The sequence below is a fragment of the Xenopus laevis genome, chromosome 4L (assembly GCF_017654675.1).
Source record: "Xenopus laevis strain J_2021 chromosome 4L, Xenopus_laevis_v10.1, whole genome shotgun sequence".
Lineage (NCBI taxonomy): Eukaryota > Metazoa > Chordata > Amphibia > Anura > Pipidae > Xenopus > Xenopus laevis.
Window position 1 is genome coordinate 84,529,387 of NC_054377.1, and position 20,521 is coordinate 84,549,907.

General features: G+C 36.6%; 1 protein-coding gene across 21 annotated transcripts in view; it reads left to right on the forward strand.

Moving 5' to 3' along the window:
* The window catches only part of ptprf.L (protein tyrosine phosphatase receptor type F L homeolog), a 634,602-nt gene extending 630,912 nt beyond the window's left edge, over positions 1-3,690 (forward strand). For 20 of the 21 annotated variants that reach the window (XM_041589192.1, XM_041589193.1, XM_041589197.1 and 17 more), the window contains 6 exons: positions 78-256; positions 400-526; positions 903-1,028; positions 1,445-1,599; positions 1,881-2,016; positions 2,130-3,690. In XM_041589192.1, coding sequence (XP_041445126.1) covers positions 78-256; positions 400-526; positions 903-1,028; positions 1,445-1,599; positions 1,881-2,016; positions 2,130-2,198 — 792 coding nt within the window. In that variant the 3' untranslated portion in view covers positions 2,199-3,690. 21 annotated transcript variants of the gene reach the window in all.
* Positions 3,691-20,521: the final 16,831 nt, after the last annotated feature.

Here is a 20,521-nt window from a genome sequence, read left to right on the forward strand (position 1 = left end):
TTAGAATTTAGAATTACAATACAATACAAAGACATGATAGTATTCTGTAATTTTTTTTTTTTTTACCCCCTTGTCAGCTTTTGGCCAACTCTAAAGCCCACACCTCAAGATTTATCAGTGCCAACCTCCCATGCAACAAGTTCAAAAACAGACTGGTAAACATCATGCCATATGAACTGAGCCGTGTTAGTCTACAGCCCATTCGAGGTGTTGAGGGATCAGATTATATCAATGCAAGCTTCATTGATGGCTACAGGTAAGGCTTTAAAGGTTCTTATGTGAGGAATAATGATCACGTCCATGTGCATAAAGCAGAAATATGCCTGATATTGCATCTTGTGATTGCTCAAGAACACATTAAACTCAGTGCTCATGCTGAATATTGTGTTTTATTTAAAGGCAGCAGAAAGGCTACATTGCTACTCAGGGGCCATTGGCTGAGACCACTGAGGATTTCTGGAGAATGTTGTGGGAACATAACTCCACCATTGTGGTGATGCTGACAAAGTTGCGAGAAATGGGCAGGGTAAGGCACATTGTTCTGTAGGGAAAAGGTGCAGGAACCTGAAGAAATAGGGAAAAAGCTCATTTTAATTAAATTCTAATTGATAGGGTTGAGTATTTTTCAGCTGTAAACTTTCATTTGATGTGCGTGTGCTGAACTAAATAATAAACTGTGACTGTGTTGCCAGTTATAGAGCTGTATATTACAACATTTTCAGTGCAGCAAGCTAATATAAGCTAAAATAATGACATGGAATTTGCATGCTGTACTGTGATAGATTGTACTCATATATGGTTAATTATATGGTTAATAAGCACAGCAGAGTGCAGACGTTTGCATGTGATTTTCAAATCTGTTTGAGTTGTCTGTGCCAGTGACACAGCTTGTTATTCTGTAGGAGAAGTGCCATCAGTACTGGCCTGCAGAGCGCTCAGCACGGTACCAGTATTTTGTGGTGGACCCTATGGCCGAGTACAACATGCCTCAGTACATCCTGCGGGAGTTTAAAGTGACAGATGCAAGGGTAAGTACAAAAAAAAACTTTCGGGGCTGCCATTTTGTCCCTGCTAACAAAGGCATATAGTCTGATTTAGAAAATGTAAAGTATTTGGTGCCTTTTTAATGATACATTTCCTCATGGCCAGAACTAGGGGTAGACCACAAAGACACCACTATGTAAGGGGAAGGGTATTTACAGCAGCGTTTTATCATTAGCTCTTGGTCTCACCCTTCCCGCGTCACTTAGTCAGTAGCTTTTCCAGAGGTGGTGTGGTACTGTGGGAGACACGTATAGGAACCCTTGCTATGGGAGCCACACATATTTGACCAGGCTCTAATTGTCATTCCCATTTTAGTTTCTTTCAGCTTGTTTCACTTCTGCGCATCATTAAAATCACATGATTCCATATTCTAATTTCAAATTTTCTGTTCTATTTGAAGGACGGCCAATCCCGTACAATTAGACAATTCCAGTTCACTGACTGGCCTGAACAAGGAGTGCCAAAAACAGGGGAAGGCTTTATTGACTTTATTGGGCAGGTGCACAAAACCAAGGAGCAGTTTGGACAGGATGGGCCAATCACTGTGCATTGCAGGTAAGTTGTTTCTCTAGGTTTGACCCATAGGCAGTGAACTGAATTTTCAATATCTGTTGCAACCTTGTATGAAGGTTTTAATAAAGATATCTTTGAAAAGATAATCATGAAAGCAGTTTTTTAGTAGGTTTTTAGCTACAGTAACTAGAGCCAAACATCTGTCAGACAAGACAGAAAAATGCTCAAAATCACTCCTGTATATTTTAAAACATTTAAACCTCTTCAGCTAAGTATAGATTTTAATAACTAGAGGAGTTGCTAAGCAGTTGTCTTCTTTCTAGTGCTGGTGTGGGGCGCACTGGAGTATTCATCACTCTCAGTATTGTACTGGAGCGCATGAGGTATGAGGGTGTGGTTGACATGTTTCAAACAGTGAAGACTTTAAGAACACAGCGGCCAGCAATGGTACAAACAGAGGTAAGGGTCTTGCCTTCCTATAGAATGAAAAGCTGTCTCTCACACTTTAAACAAATCCCAGAATGACTCAATATAATGACCACACTTGTGTACTTGTACTCTTTTCTACTTAGGACCAGTATCAACTGTGCTATCGAGCCGCACTGGAGTATCTGGGCAGCTTTGACCACTATGCAACATAAATACCACTCACCCTTTGGGCAGAGCTGGGCCTAGAGCAACAGGAGATCACTGCATCGACGCTACAACCGTGTGCCAGGTCTTTCTCCTGTTCTTGCTCTTTCCGTCTCTCAGATTAACACAAGATAATGCAAAGCTTTGCAAGACTTGCTTGGAATTTCAGCACAACTCATTCCCTTCTCCTCCTCCTCCATTCAGGTCTTTGGTCCTTTTTATGGCACACAGGAATATATTAAAGAAATGTTTATTTTATATTATTTTTAATCCGTTTTTTAAAAGCCTTTTTGAGTTTAGTATTTTGTTTTGTTAAATCTGTTAAACGAGTTGTATGTACTTAGCTAGCATTCCTATTAGGGCAGCTCAGCTCTGTGTGTGTGTATATGTAAGTGTAAATATATGCACACACTTCTTTTTTTTATTTTTAAGAAATCATATACCATGCTAGAAAGTAAGATATCTAGCCGTTAATTCTCACTTTTTTTTAAATGTTTTTATTTTTGTTTGTTTTTTGTTGCTGAGCTCCCTATTCTGGTACAGCTCTTTGGAGCTAACAAAGCACACTGGGTTTTGTTGCCTTGACAAGTCAGAGGAAACGTAGATTGAAGATCATGGCAAGGAAGGAGCTTGTGTAGAATGGATGGATGACTCCGAATGAAGTCGCTTGTGGTGGCTGGTCTTCTCAAGATGAATTCATTTTAGCTGGTTACGTTTAATCTCATTATGTCCCTTATGATCTTCATGGGGGGCTGGAATTCTATTGTACAACTAAGTTCTCTTGGACACGAGTTCGAGGCCGAGGGACCAATCTACCACAATATTTCCCTTCTTTTATTTTTTTCTTTGATGGTAGCTTTTATTTTCTGAGCCCATGTCCACTGTGGCATTGCTCGCCTGGTGCGAGGGATTTAGAAAAGTAGGAACTGGGGGGCTCCAAGGACTCTTAAACACAAAGTATATATTTGACCATATCTGAGATGTAGGATGAAGATGTTTGAAGGTTCTATTTTTATTTTCTAGTTATTTTAGTGTAGGGAGGCACAATGGGGACTGCAACTGAACCGATTCTTTCTGTCCTGAAAAGAACATTCATTATAATGTTAAGCCTTTTGGACTTTCTACTAAACCAATGTGGGGGAGCGAACTGTATGTAACTTAATGGTACTCTGTATTAATACAAATTCTAATTACTCATGCCATAGAGGAGACGCCCCTACTCTGGGCGCAAAGCTAAGACATAAAGGTGGTGGAAATGAACACGATTGTATCACACAATGTATCCAGGAGGAACGCAGGGTCGCTAATGTTGGATAAGAGGATCATTTTTACCTTGTGTAAACATTAGTGCTGTTAGGGGTTTGCTCTGTTGTATACAGTATGTTTTCTATTTGTTAATAAAATAAGAAAATCAGATAAAAAAAAAAGCCTACTAATACAGCATCTTTGCCGAAAGAAATCCTCAATGTTAATAAATTTGATTAATTGGGTTTCCTATAAGCCAGCCTGTTGTTTCTGGTGTCAGTGATGTGGATGAATGGGATTGGATGGAGACTTACCTGAACAGTGAGAGACCTCAACAAAATGGTCTTCTGGTAAGAATATTGATTGCTTTATATGTATAGCACATTTTAAGCCTGTTAACAAAAAACATATCTTTATTTTCTCAAAGTGGTGTATGGGTTCCCTAAGATGATTAATTCAAGGGAGATACTGCATTCGACTGTGATTGCGCGTAAAATGCATTGAAAAATGGATAAAAAGGACATTAGTAGCAGATTGAAAGCTGCTCATAGAACCATGCACAAGTATCAATAGACATTTCTGGAATTAAATCCCCCTAGAACAAATACCACATACCCCTCATTGTCACCCCTCTGTCCTGCTTTCTATTCAGCTGCCTATAGTAACCACCTACCTACTCTTTCAACCCATTATAGCAGCTCTGGTGAAGAACATGTGAGCTCCAATTTTACTGTCTGTGGAGAACTGGTCCTATTCTTCTTTTGCTCAGTACCTTTTGCCTTGTTTTATTCCAGGAAAGGCAACTCTATCCTCCCCCAAGGGTCTAACAGTTTACACCCAGGTCTTGTTTTTCAAAACTATGTTCTTTAGATTTCTTACTGAACATAACATAAAGTGAGTAGTTCTGTAAGAGAAATGGTTAGTGAAATGTTTGAGAGCAATGGAACTGGCTTGATTCAGAGTTCAGGGTGAGAGAAGCCCATAGACCTCTGTCACTGCTCATAAATTCTGTCACTCTGAGCATTTCTGAAGTCAGGTTGTTATGACCCAAAGGAATCAAGTGCTGACAAATGACACAAATGTAATCCATGGATATTGCACTCTGTTCTTTGCACTAAATGAATTCTGCTGCTCGGTAGACAATCACAACCCATTTATACGAAGGAATGGCATTTTCTTATATGCTGTAGGAGGGCCTTAGGATGGAAAAGGTATTTAAAGCCAAGTAGAACTCGCACAACCTTCATAGTAACATAGTAAGTTAGGTTGAAAAAGACATACTTCCAGTTCAACCTTTTATCTCTATTTTAACCTGCCCAACTGCTAGTTGATCCAGAGGAAGGCAAAAAAAAAAAACCCACCTGACTAGTCCCTGTATCAACTTGTACTATGAGCTATCTTCCTTAACCTTTGTGTTCCCTCAATTGCTAAAAAGCCACCCAACCCCTTGTTAAAGCTATCTAATGTATCAGTCTGTACAACTGATTCAGGGAGAGAATTCCACATCTTCACAGCTCTCACTGTAAAAAAACCCTTCCGAATATTTAGGCGGAAACTCTTTTCTTCTAATCGGAATGGGCGACCTTGTGTCAGCTGGAAAGACCTACTGGTAAATAAAGCATTAGAGAGATTATTATATAATCCCTTTATATATTTATACATAGTTATCATATCGCCCCTTAAGCGCTTCTTCTCCAGCGTGAACATCCCCAATTTGGCCAGTCTTTCCTCATAGCTAAGATTTTCCATACCTGTAACCAGCTTAGTTGCCCTTCTTTGTACCCTCTCTAATACAATAATGTCCTGTTTGAGTGATGGAGACCAAAACTGTATGGCTAAGCTCTCTTAGAAACCAGGGTGTATGTAGGGTTGCCATCTTTTCTGGAAAAAAATACGGCCTTCCTATATATTTATCTTTTTTCCCTATTAATAACATTGGCATCAACCATCATTTTTACCGGCCAGGTGGCAACCCTAGACCCCATCTGGCCCTAGTGCCTTGTTTACTTTAATTTTTATTAGTCTAACTAATTAACCATTTACTAGATTGAGCTGAGCCAACGGTGTAGCTGGGAACTCAGACTCCTCCCGAAGAAAATAACTCATTTAGCACATTTGCCTTTTCTGTATCTGTTACAACCATACTGGTACCATTATTTAATGGAGCAACACTCTCAACCCACATCTTTTTATTATTAGTTTACTGAAAAACTTCTTGGGGTTAGTCTTGGCCTCCACCGCAATGCACTCCTCATTTCCTTTCTTTGCCTTCCGGATTGCTGATATACAACATTAATTATAGTATTTATATTCATTAAATGCATCTTCTCTCCCAACAGACTTTTAGTTTTTAAATGCCTTTCTCTTCTTTCCTATTAACTTCTTTACTTCTGTATTAAGCCACATAGGGTGATTCTTAGAGCTTCTACATTTACTCCTTAAGGGAATTAATTGAGAACAGTAATGATTTATTATTATTTTAAATGACAACCATTTCTGTTCTGTGTTTTTAGCTGAAAACAATACTCTGAAGGGCAGCCCTCAAGGCACTAAAATTAGCTTTTCTGAAATTCGTGGTTTTTGTTGCCCCAGTATATATTTGTTTTTTGCACCAGACATTAAAAGATATAACATTATGGTCACTATTACCCAGGGGTTCAATGACTTGCATATTTGCTATAAGTTCTGGGTCATTAGAGATCACTAGATTCAGAATAGCATTTTTTTTCTGGTTGACTCCTCAACAACCTGTGCCATAAAATTGTCATGCAAACAACAATTGTCATGCAACAACAACACTTGTTCCTGTTAACTGATCTAACAGTACTGTTGCTTCAGTCAATATCTGGGTAATTAAAACCCCCATTATCATTACTTTACCCAAATTAGCAGCCTTTTCTATTTGCATCACAAGTTTAGCCTTCTGCTCACTTACATTAGGGGGTATATAACATACTCCTACAATTAATTTGCTGGACTCTTTACAATTGGTGAAGAACTCCACCCATATGACTTCTGCCCCCTCATTTTCTAACATGACCTCCTCCTTTATATGAGCTTTTAAATCCTGCCAAACAGACATACCCCTCCTCCTTTTCTATTGCCTCTGTCCCTCCATAACAAAGTATAGCCACTCATATTTACTGCCCAGTCATGTGACTCATTCAGCCATGTTTCGGCCACACCAATCGCATCATTTGAGGCAAAGGTTCACACTTGTGGTGCCATGCAATTCATAAAGTACTGGTGGTGCTGCCATTCTCCACGGCACAATGTGGCAATAAAACATAATGGGGCTTTGTTATCAGGAAACTTTTTATCATTTGCTCTTCTCTAACATGACACTGGATGCTGCCATCACATTAACAAATATGTGGCATCTGTAGCAGGTTTCTGATACTGAGAAAATTATAATGTTTTTCAATGAAGTGTTTGCATCATCTAATTAAAATGGCACAACTTTCCCTTTAATTGCCAGCAAAACCATTCCCCTTTAATCATTTGAAATAGGTTTAAAGGACATCTCAACCTAGTAAGTGTTTTTATTTTTTATAATTCTAAGCAACTTTCAAATATAAATCTATTAAAACTGTCAGTGCTTTAAAAGTTATTTGTAAATGTAATTGCTATTGAAAGCAGCATTTGCTTAAAGGGCCTAATAAAAGAAAACATAATTCTAAGCAACTTTGCAATATACATTAATTACAACTTTTCTATGGTTTTTAAGTAATTTGTATATGTAAAGCTATTGAAATCAGTGTTTGTCTGTCCCTTTCTATTATCTGCCCTGGTGGCTCTGGCTTTTGAAACAATGTAACATAAACCAACAGATTAACAGACCTGTTTTGCTGAAGGAGACATTGTCTAAAAAGTAACAACCATGAGTTAAAGGGGAAGTAAAGTATAAAATAGAATAATGCTAGAAATGCTGTATTTTGTATACTAAACATAAACATGATCTTACTGCATCAGAAGTCTAATAAAACAAATAATTTATGTTTTCAAATTTGGCCACATGGGGTCACCATCTTGTAACTTTGTTAAACATCTTTGCGAGACCAAGACCATGCACATGCTCAGTGTGGTCTGGGCTAAGCTTAGGGATTGTCATAAAATTATAAATGATCAAAACAGTGAAATAATAAAAATAATATCTGCCATAGAAGCCGATACAGCAAGACTAATTAATAATCAGAATAGGCAGACTGCACTGGGTCGTGTGTTGTCATGTAATCTAATGTGGATTTTATAATTTTTGTATTGTTTAATACAAACTCACCAGAACCAGTGGCTGCAGCAAAAAAAAAATCCTCCAAATAGAATCCCAGTTTATCTTTCTAAATCTGACTCCATGAGCTTTGTCCCTGCAGCTGGAGTTGGAAACATTACAGAGGATGTAAAGGCAAAATTAAAATACAGTTTTTCTTTATTAACTGAAAAAGAAACCTATCCCCAATATACTTCAGTTAAAAAATCTGTACAGTTCTTAAAAGAAACCGACTGTATGCAGTGGAATTCCCCCTTCATTTACTTGCTCTGACCGCTGCAGATATGAATCTCGACATGGTTGCTGACTGCTCTACAGGTAAACAAACAAAGCTACTTGATTTCCAGTTAGTCCCTCCCCTCCCTGCTGTTTGAAAGTATGATTGTTTCCCTTGTTTCACTTAAATGCTGTATTTTACATAGCTCTACTTAAAACTTACTTTTTATAGAGGGAAAAAAACATTGGTTGTGAGTGAAAAACATGTTTTTGGCTCATTCCATCAAAGTTGGGGTTGATAACTTGTTCAGCTGCTAAAAAAACTGCATTTTCAAAATTCCCCTAAAACCCCTGGAGCATGGGAGAGTTCTAGAGAGTCCTCTATTGCTATAGGATCACCATTAAACTATATGTATGTGATATTGCCATGTTTAAAAGAAATGGGGCTTTCAAAATCAGTTGCATTTTAGATGTTCTGATATAACAAAACTATAGGATTATTATTGATGAAATTGGATTTGGGGGGACATTAAACAGAGGAGTGGGTGTTGCGTCCAAGAAATGATGGGACTTTTCCTTGTCTGTCCTGTAATTGCTGCTTAAGGGTGATCTTGTTTACCACCCACGCAAAGGCACAGACCAAAAAATTAAAGTGTTTTAAAGTAATGAAAATATCATGTAATGTTGCCCTGCATTGGTAAAACCGCTGTTTGCTTCAGAAACACTACTATAGTTCATATAAACAAGCTGCTGTGTAGCAATGGCGGAAATTGAAAAACGGCTATTAAGCACAGGTTAAATAGTGAATAACAGATACCACCATTATGTTCTACAGAGCTTATCTGATGTGTACCCTGAGCCTTTTCTCCTTTGAATGGCCGTCCCCATTGCTACACAGCAGCTTATTTATATAAACAATAGTAGTGTTTCTGAAGCAAACACAGCAGTTGTAACAGTGCAGGGCAACACTGCATTCAGTTTGTATTACTTTAAAACACTTTTTTTGTGTTACTGTTCCTTTAAGATAAAGGGTTATCACATGTGCAATTCTTTATTTGTAGTATATGTTATTAAGTGCCCTTGTGGACAACTATATTTGGGACAGACCAATCGAATGATAAAGGGGAGGATACGTGAGTAAGTCTGCTGTTAAATTGAAAAAAATTGGATTAGGTGGTGTCTTGTAATTTTGCTGAGAAAGGCCATGGGGTTCAACAATTGAAATATCAAGTGGTGGTGATCGTGTTAAAGCACTTTTAAAAAAGGAAGCTTTGGGGCTTTGGAACCCCATGGTCTCAAATGGGAACATGTCTTGTACCCTAAATTCCAACATAAAATATATGTCTCTCTTAAATTATGATTTTTGAAAAAAAAAAAATTGATTGGTTTTTCTTAAACTTGGTCAATTGTATGGTCTTTGCAGATACTGCGTCACAATATTAAAGAGACACTGTCATGAGAAAGCGTTTTTGTTGTTTTTTTTTGGTTTGAAATATTTTATTTGGTTTTCACAATAAACCATAAAAATCAATATGATAACAAATCGTATGCAGAATAAGAAGATTAATACAATGACATATTAAACAGAATGTATATTTTACAATGAAGTAATCTGTAAAATAAAATAGAAACTAACAAGAACTATCACTAACTAAGCCAGTGGACGCATACACATTCTTAAAAGAAAAAGAAGAAGGAAAAAGCCCATTGTCTTGGGAATGTCAGATAACCCCCCCCCCCCCCATGAACATTTTACAATTGAAGAAAATGAGATATTTGATTTCTAGTATTGGAGTTACAGAACTCAAAGTAAGGAGACCATATAAGTCTAAATGATTCTTCTGACTTATTTCCTTTCGTTTTTACTAATAAAGCTTCATGCCAACTAATCTGGTTCATATAAGCCATTGTGTCTGTAATTGAGGGAGACTCATTTTGTAGCCAACAGTTAAATAAAGCCTTTCTGGAGGCAGCCAAAAATAAAATTATCAATATTATATTTTCTTGGGACTTAAATTCTATATTAAAATTTGAAGAGAGCCTACTATCATCTAGAAGCAACAAAGCAAAACCTGGAGATAATTAAATTTTTATTTTCAAATTAATGTTTAGAAAACTGGTAACTTCCTTCCAAAATATACTGATCTTTGGACAAGTCCATAGATAGTGAAAAAGGGACACATTATACTCATCACACTTGGGACAGTATAATACATGACTAGAAAAGATACCTTTAGAAAAAATCTTCCCATAGCCTAAGTGAACTAACTTAAAATGTTGTATCCTCCAACTCTCTGCCAAAATTAATTTATTGTTCTTACAAATCGACTTCACCAAATCTGAAGGGGATATTTGACATTGTAGAAACTCAGCCCATTTGTTAGACACTTTAAGTAATGGGTGTGTGTCTGACCCATAATCATCCCAGAATTTTTTAGATATAGAGTTAATAGAAATCAAAGAAGGAATCTCCAAAAACTCTCCCAAATCTTCAGCTAGCCTATGATCTGATAAAACAATGTTTCTATTATTACTTAACAAAGAAAGACCACAATGACAAGCTAAGTAATAATATCTATCAGATTCAAGAAGCCCGTAGTCATTTTTTTGAGTCTTGACCAAGATAACAGAGTCTCATTGGGTGGATCTAATAAATCTTTTACTAAGACTAATAATTTTTTCTTCAAAGAAAATAAAAAGGACTGAGGATTTAAGTAAGAGTTTAGCCGGCATAAAAGGAGTTTCCGTATAACTGTAGCTATGTCGAGAGAATAAGTGTTTCCACACAAAAATAGAGTCCCGAAAAAGGGGATTCTTCTTAAAATCGCTAGGAATACTACCCCATTTACTATGTAAAACAGATATAATATCAAAGTGAGGTTCATGAAAAATTTCAATTTCAGGATTTGTAAACTTATTACCTTGAGAGATCCACTCAATGAGATATCTAGTAAGGTCTGATAAATTGAAAGCTCTGATATTAGGGAGATTTAAACCTCCAAGTTTAACTGGAGCTCTCAACTTATGGAGAGCAATCTTTGCTTTTTTCCCATTCCATATAAACTTGATAAGAGCAGACTCAAGTTTCTTGATATCGGAATGTTTTATAAGCAAAGGGAGATTAATTAATGGGTATATCAGATTGGGGAATATCAATGATTTAAAAAATATTACTCGTCCCTTAAGATTAAGGCCCATTTTTCACACATGGAAGAAACCTTATGACAAGCTGGAGTAATATTTAATAAATATAAATTATTTAAGTCTGAAGGAATTATTAATCCTAAATATTTAATCTGATTTTTGGGGTATTTCAGGTGAAATTTTTTAAGTATAGAGTTTAAAAAAGAACCATATATGTTCATCACTTCAGATTTATCCACATTAACCTTATAACCAGAAAAAGACTGGAAATCTTGTAGTAAGTCAAAAACAATCTTAAATGAAGACTCTCTGGGTTTCTTAAAATCAGCAACAAATCATCTGCGAAGGCTAAAACCTTGAGTTGTTTATTATTGATGGAAATTCCCTTAATCAATTTAGACAAATCAATGAAACGAATTAATGGTTCTAGTGCAATATTAAATAAAAGGGGCGATAAAGGACAGCCTTGTCTTGTACCCTTAAATATTTCAAAGGGTGATGACTTAGCTCCCCCCAAGATTATTTGTGTTTTTATAGAGGCATTCGATATATTGGTAAAATGGGCCGGTGATACCAAATTTTTGAAGGCACATAAATAGATGTTTCCATGTTATATTATCAAATGCCTTCTCAGTATCAATATTAAGAATAGAACTGGGAATTTTATGCTTTTTGGCAAAAAATAAAAATGGATCAAAGCCCTAATATTTTTAACTCCAGATCTGTTTTTAATAAAGCCATTTTGGGTTTCTGAAATTTCTATCAGCAAGAACCTTAGATAGCATCTTGATATCTTGATTTAATAAAGAAATTGGTCTATAGGAAGATGGAAGAGATAAGTCTTTGTCCTTTTTTGGGATAACTCTAAGATTCGAGAGTTCACTAGAGGGTAAACGTTTTCCAAAGAATAACATGTCATTAAATAAATTTGTTTGAAAAGGTGAGATCTTGTATTTTATAAAAAGATGGAGTTAAGCCATCAGGACCACCTGCTGTAGAAGTTTTCAAATTATTTATTATATTGGAGACTTCTTCATTGGAAATTGGACTATTAAGACTTTCCAATTGTTCTTTTGAGATCTGAGGGATTTTACAATTTTCAAAAAATGTTTTCATTTTCTCCGAGTTAACATTAGGATTAGAGTACAAGTCTTTATAATAATTTTTGAAAATGTCCACAATTGTATTAGTCATTTGTTAATTGGTTAGGAGTATCCCTTATTTTTATAACATTAGCCCGCTTATTTTGCGCCTTAGTGAGATTAAAAAGCAAATTATTTGCTTTGTTACTCAAATTATGGATTTTAGCCTGCGAGTAAAATGCGAAAAAATGATGTTTTACTTTGATCCAAATTTTAAGTTCCTCTAAAATATTCTTATACTTTTTGGCATTTTCAAATGAGGGGTGCTGTTTAAAGCGAAGATAAAGGACACTCTGAATTTTACTTAGCTCAAAAAACTTTTTGTGGACTTTTTTAAAGAAGTGAGACTTAAATGAAGATATCGCCCCCCTAGCCACTGCCTTCCAAGTTTCCCACAATAATGATGGGTCATTAGAGTGTATTTTGTTTTCATCTAAAAACAGATCCCATCTGTTATGTAGCATTTTAATAAACTCAGGATTTTCTCTAAGTGAGTCAGGAAAATACCAAGAAACCTAGTTTTTAGGGGCAGGAAACTTAGAAAGCACAAGAGAAACTGGTGCATGGTCTGAGACATCAATGTTACCTATATTTGTTTCAATAGTTCTATTTATCAGATTATTGGAAATTAAAATAAAGTCTATTCTTGTTCCTACGTGATGAGCAGATGAAAAAAAAGTAAAATCTTTTTCAGCGGGATGAAAAAGCCTCCAAACATCAGTAAGATTAGTGTCTTTGCAGAAATCATGTAGGAGAGTAGACTTTTTACAGGGATTATTCAATTTCCAATCAGATCTATCCAATGAACTAAGAAAGGACTCATTCAAGTCCCCTGCCAGAATAATATTATTAGCAGGAAGCAAAGAAATTTGTTTTTTAAGCCAAGTAAAATAGTCTTTTTTGGAACTATTTGGAGCATAAACTGAACATAAGTGCCAAGTAACATCATTAATGAGTACTTCGGTGTAAATAAATCTGCCAAGTTCATCTTTAGTTGACTTAATAACAGCAACATTCAATTTTCTATGAAATAATATAGCTACCCCACATTTTTTATTAACAGCCGGAGAGAAGGCTAGCTCACCTACCTAGTCTTTTTGCAACCAAGCATTCTCTGAACGATTAAGATGGGTCTCTTGTAGCAATGCTATGTCGCATTTGGTATTTTTCAAACTTTTCAGTATACTGCTCCTCTTTGAAAAGTGATTTAATCCATTTACATTCCAGGAGACAATGGATAACGTATTTGTTTTAGGTGAGAACATCAATCTGAAGAATGAGTCCGGGCAGATTTAAATAGAACAATACATAAATAGTTAAGTCCACTGGTTTAAACAAAGCAAACAATATATGACAATGTTAGCAGATTAAACTGAAACAGTAACTTATAGAACTAAAATAACAAATCAAGTTTTATCACAACTTTTTTCCCTAAGGATGGAAAACTCAAACTCTCTCAATGAGATGAGTTAAACAGAGAGCACAACACCCGCCACAGGGTCATTTTGGAGAAACCCCCTTTAAAAGTCAAGTGTCAGAAATCATGTCCTCTTCGCTGGAGTGAGGAGGATTACTTGTTCTAGGAGGCAGCAGAGATCTAGATCTGGACATGGATTTGGTCTGAATTTGAGAAGGTATCAAGTCATTAGAGAATTTGGTTTGGCGAGGATTCTCATATCTCTTCCACCTTTGATCCTTGGGGGGAGAGCTGAATTTTGAGTTGGATTTTGTTTCTGTAACAAGGTTTCCAATGTTTTTCTTTTCCAGTTGAGAAATAAATGCAGATGCCTCTCTAGGATCACTAAAGATTCTATCTCCAGAAGTCAAAAATATTTTAAGTCTAGCAGGATACATCAATGAAAAATTGATATGTAAATTGGCCAGAGACTGGCAAGTTTGGGAAAATTCCCTTCGTTTTTGGGAAAGAAGCAACGAGTAATCTTGAAATATCAATATTTTATTTCCGTCCACTTCTAGTGTATGTAGTTTTTTATAGGCTTGAAATAGTCTGTTCTTGTCACAATAGTCCAAATATTTTACAATCACAGCCCTTGGTCTCATGGGATGTAACATTTTAAGAGGTCCAATTCTATGGAGTCTTTCTATCTTAAAATTGTAGCATTCTTGAGGGAGACCAAGCTTAAGAGGAATTGTTTTAGAGATCAGAGCATATAAAGAGTCATTCTGATAAGATTCTGGAATGTTAATAAATCTGAAATTGTTTCTCCTAGATCTATTTTCCAAATCATCAAGTTTTAACTTAAGCTCTTGAGTTTGTCTCTCTAAAGAGTCAATCCTGGATAGAGAATCAATTGTTTCTTCTTGAATTTGAGAAACTGCGTCTTCAATCTCTCCAAATCGCTTATCATGTGTAGACAGTTTTGCTGAAATGTCAGAAATTTTTTCCTGTAGTTTATCGATGGCTTTACTAGTTGTAGTCTGAATAACTGGATTAATGAGTCTGGCTACTTCAGCTGCAATAAGAGAGTAGTCGTCAGATAAAGATGTTCTTGTAGGAGCAGAGTTGTGAGATAAGAAAATACTATTTGTATCCCTATCCTGTAGCTTTACATTTTTCTTGTTAGCCTTCTCATATGTTTTGCCATTAGCTTTAGAAGACATTGTGAAGGAAGGAAAAAAAGTTTTCATATATTAGAAAACCTGAGCAAAAATCCCAAAACGTGAGAGCAATGATCTTTTTTTATTTAATTAATTTTCTACTTTTTCTTCTTGTTTTTTATTTTGTTTGTTTTATGTTTTTTCTCCTGTTTTTATAAATAAAACTTTTATTACAAGTCAATTTTCCTTCTTGTTTTATTCTTTGTCTCTGTTTTCCTTTCACAAAGAAGTAACCATTGATTTGTTTCTATGGTTACAATCTTCCTCAAGCATTTGCAAAATTGTATACAATAAAGGTGTAACAAAAGTATCAGTAATGACAGCAATCACTAACAATGTTTAGTCTTAGTCGGCAGAGAGATTCTTTTTTGTGACAAATTCCTGCCACTAAAATTGAAACAATGTGACACAAAATAAGACTCAGCAAGCAGCTCTGACTAAGTTAGCTGATAACTCAGTGTCCCAGCAGGAAATCAGAGGCCACCATTTTGTTACAAATATGTTGCTTAGAACTGACTCAAAATATAGTATATAACCAGTATGCAGCAGAGCCCCCGGTTAAGAGAACCGCAAGTTCACCGGGGAATCTTGAAAACAGCGTGGGCTTGACAAATGCAATGGCAGAATCTGAGGTAAATAAAGAGCTCAGCACATCAGGAACATCTCAGCAGTCATATGAAGCCAATCCACCAAAAACCTGCTTCCTCTCTGCTCCTCTGGCTCTCCTCACTCCGGGAACCAACACAAACAAATTTCAAATGAAGTGAACAGCTTCTATGTGCCGACTCTCGACCCTGGTAAGTACTTCCATCACCTCAGGCGCCGAACATGTTTTTTTTTTTTAAAAAACACATCAGTAAATAGTGCTGCTCCAGAGCAGAATTCTGCACTGAAATCTGTTTTTCAAAAGAGAAAACATTTTTTTATAATTCATTTTGAATCTGACATGGGGCTAGATATATTTTCCAGATGCCAACAGTCATGTGACTTGTGCTCTGATAAACTTCAGTCACTCTTTACTGCTGTACAGCAAGTTGGAGTGATATCACCCTCCTCCATCTCTTCCCCCCCCAGCAGCGTGAGGGCTTTAGCACATGGGCAGATTTAGGGAGATTTAGTCGCCTGACGACTAATCGCCTCTTCTTCGGGGCGGCAATCTCACCAAACCGCCTTCCGCCTGCTATAATGAGAGAACGGCAGCGCCAATGCACTCGCGGCAATTCGATTTCCGATGTCGCCCCGAAGTTCCACTCCGGGCGACTTGGGACATCAAAGCGCCGCAAGTGCATTGGCGCTGTAGTTTTCTCATTATAGCTGGCGGAAGGCAGTTCAGGGAGATTGTCGCCCCGCAGAAGATGCGATTAGTCACCAGGCGACTAAATCTCCCTGAATCTGCCCATGTGCTAAAGCCCTAACAACAGAACAATGGGAAGGTAACCAGATAGCAGCTCCCTAACATAAGATAACAGCTGCCTGGTAGATCTAAGAACAACACTTAATAGTAAAATCCAGGTCCCACTGAGACACATTCAGTTACATTGAGTAGGAGAAACAACAGCCTGACAGAAAGCAGTTCCATCCTAAAGTGCTGTCTCTTTCTAAAAGCACATGACCAGGCAAAATGACCTGAGATGGCTGCCCACACACCAATATTACAACTAAAAAAATTACACTTGCTGGTTCAGGAATTAAATTGTATATTGTAGAGTGAATAATTTTCAGTGTAAACAGTGTAATTTAGAAATAAAAATGACACCATAAAAATCTAGACAGAATCCCTTGTCTGGACGAACGCAACTGTTGAGAACTATTTGGCCATTTTGTTGATATGTGACATTGTATCTGTAATTGTAGCCTTTGCTCTTTTTATTGTTTAACTTGGTCCTTATTAAGGAATGTACCCATAGGTGGTGCTGTAGATGACGGTATAAAGTTGTGCGACCATGTGTAGATCAGCAACTTTATAAAAGGCCGTGTTTGGGCCTGAAACATCGTTAGTTAAGATCTGAGCCATGATACCATTAATGGCTTTTTAATTTCTATATGTGGACAGTGATGTGAGTTCAATTCTCATTCAACAAGGCTCATGTCTAACAGTAGATACCAGAAACACTTTGTAAAATACAAGATGAACAGAGGTCACTCATAGCTCTCTACTAGACTCAAACCTTTTATATGAAATAAGATGTTTGTTGTCAAGTTATAGATCATTTGTAGGACCAACAGATTCAAACTTTCTTTGACTTTAGTGGTTGTTGCTTTGTTTTACCACTGGCCGCCTGAAATAAACAGCCAGTGGCTCTGCTGTTTTCAAATTCATTATATTAGCAGTGCAAAACTGCTAATCTCTCAAAGAAAAAAAAAAGACACAAACGACTTCATGTAACATACGTCAGCTGAAAATTCTAGTATAATTTGTCGGGAGTCTTTTATTTTTGCATTTGAGCCAAATACTGAAACCCCCACACAACTGATTCAGCTGAATCTAAGCATTGTGCAAATTAGATAAAATAAAGAAAATCATCTTCCATTGTCCTGCAGTCTAAATTCACGTGATTAGAAAGCTTTCGATTCAGCTCGGTAAGACATTTGAATATTTCCCGAATACTTTTCAGAGACCAAAATCAGTTGCTTTTGTTCTGTTACATGCTGGTGTTGCATTTATTATTTGGAAAGTACACGACTGTAGTGCCCAAGAATGATCACAAGATGTCACTACATACACAAATGATCAACAACATTCTGGGTAGATGTTTTAAACAAGTCTTTGAAGATGTGTAACAATCGTTATGTACAGTCCAGGTCTGGAGTGGGATTACAAATAGGCTCTGGCATTTCAAATACACAGAGGCCCTAAAAGCCCCCCCCAGCCCAATAAATAGTGACTGTATATGGCATTACTGCAGCCCCTCTGGCATTTGTCAGAATCCGCAGCTTGCAAGTCCAGGTAATGTACATCTAGTAACGCATTCTGTGGCTCATTCTAGCCAGATAACTGTATGCCACTACCTGCATAGGTTTTTTGCCGCCTTTGATAACCTGCCAATCACATCTGCCCGGGGAAAGGTCTCGTCTGGTTTTATGGCAGGAGTTGTATTGATCAAAGCTCAGATAATCCCCTGCATAATGGACTCCTGTTCATCTGAGCCCTGGGAATATGGGAAGAGCACTTGGTGCTGAATCTCTAATACAACAGCGGAGCAGTGAATGTGCAATTAACAGTCCCCTCTAATTGTTTGCAGGAACACAGGCAAGATCAGCTGTATTTCCATTGTACTTATATGTTATAAAGCCTTGGTGCGCTCCCATAACTCCACGTGCATCATAAATACAAAAATAGCTCTCTGTGAGGCATTGTAATGTTAATTATATTTTACTACTTAACTCCCTATTCAAGTCCTCTCTCCAGTTCATCCTCTAGTCTGAGATTTACACCACTGCCTGGTTGCCAGTGTAAATTTCACCCTAGTAACCTGGAAATCTGCCGCACAAAAAGGTAGACTGCAGATTAACTGGGAAAGTCACTGTCTACGGCATAAAGGTGAAGTACCTATTTAACTACTTCATGTCCAGTGTTAATTGCACGACATTCCCTAGCCATAACCAAGTGGCACTTATGTGACAGTCCTCTATGCCATTCAATGTACTTGAGCCCCAAACTGAAATGCTTCTGTGACATTGGCCTGTAACAGTGTTTTACTATAGAGAAGAACTCTCTTCTACTCAAGTGAATCTTTCCAATGTCAAAACTCCAACATCAGTTTGCACTTCTTGGCATTGCTTGCTCCATCCAATCTCAAGCATGTCCTTCTTCATCATGGATTTGCCTAGCACAGTCCCAATAAGGGTAGAAGTTACTTGCCTATATTTACATCCCAGGTTCATAACCTTACATTTAGCAACAGTGAATTTAATTTGCCAGAAAGAGCTTTTGCACAGACTCCCAGGCGGCAATGATATTTAAACAGCTTTATTCACATAAACATCTCCTGACGCGTTTTGTGTGGAAATTAAAACATTTAGCAGTAAATTTAAAAGACTTACATCATAAGTGTAAGACATACATCAACAAGGGAAAGTTGTGCTCACCACTATTTTTTAAGGAGGGGGTACAATGAGGCTGTGACCACAAAATACATATAGACAAATACAAGAGTCCTCTGCACTCAACCTAAGACATTTTGTGCATACTGCTACTGAAAAATGCCTTACCCTTTAAACAAATTGAAATTCGATTCAAATTTAAATAAAATTCGAAGCTTCGAATATCGAGATTTATCATGTACCGTCTCTTTAAAAATTCGACTTCGACCATTCACCATCTAACACCTGCCAAATTGTTGTTTTAGCCTATGCAGGATCTAGAACCTAGAACCTATTTAGAGTCAATTGGTGGACTTTTTTTTTTAGAAAAATCGTTGAATCTAATTCGATCAAATACGATGTTACTTCGATTCGTATATGGTTCTAATTCGAACGAAACGGCCTATTCACCCAAGAAAAAAAAAATTTTTTTTTAATAAATTTCGGTTGGTCTTTTTAAATTCAAATTTCAAAGTTTTTTTATTCGAAATTCGACCCTTGATAAATCTGTCCCTTAGTGTATTTACTTAGTAAATGATTTTAGTTATGATTGGTGCCCTTTAAGGGAGCCAGTTCCTAATTAAGGAATAAAACAGAACTAGCTTGAGAAAATGTCTTTTATTCCGCTACTTTCTACTTCTATCCCGTTAACTCCATTGTATTTTAAATATATCACTACTAGAATTTGATTTATAAATTCATAGAACTCTCCTTTCTTAAAACTATAAATTTAAGACAATGAATTTCCCCCTCTTTTCAATCAGTTTATTACTAAGATTTTCTATACCACCTCACATTTAGTAATTTTGGTTCTCTGGTGTTTAAAATAAAAATCCACTTTGCTTCTAATTTTAATAATGTATTCAACATATTACCTCCTCTAATTTGAGCTTTCATTGTATCTATGCCTTGAATCCACAATGAGGACACATTTTCATCATTACGTGATGTAAAATGCCTAATACTGTGATAGTGTTGCTTTTAGCTACGATCTCATTCATATGCTCGTGCATCCACTTCTTTAGCCAATGTGTTGTACATCTCACGTACTGGATTGTGCAGCACATACATGTCAGTAAGTAACTAGTATTACAACTGATAAAGCAATTCATTTGATAATCCTTTCTGGTATTGGTGCTTGTGAATACTAGTGATGTGAATACCTGTGAATGTGACGCTCCACAGCTCTACGTACTACAATCTCAAGCCAATTTTTATTTGTTCGATCTTGTATAAACTCACTTAGGGACAAGATCTTGCCTAATAAAGGTGCTTTTAGCCTCATGAACTCACGGTCATCTTCTAACATTTTCTTAAAGGGGTGTAGTATGTTATAGAATGACTAATTCTAAGCAACTGTTCAATTCATCTTCATTATTTTTTTTATCGTTTTTTAATTATTTTTTCTTCTTCTTCTGACTCTTTCTAGCTTTTAAAATGGGGGTCACTGACCACATCTAAAACAAACGCTCTGTAAGGCTACAAATATATAGTTATTGCTATTTTGTATTCTATTCAGGCCCTCTCCTAGTCACATTCCAGTCTTGCAGATTGTCTCAGAAAATCACTCTACATCATACTAAAAGTTATCTCAAAGGTGAACAACTCCTTTAAG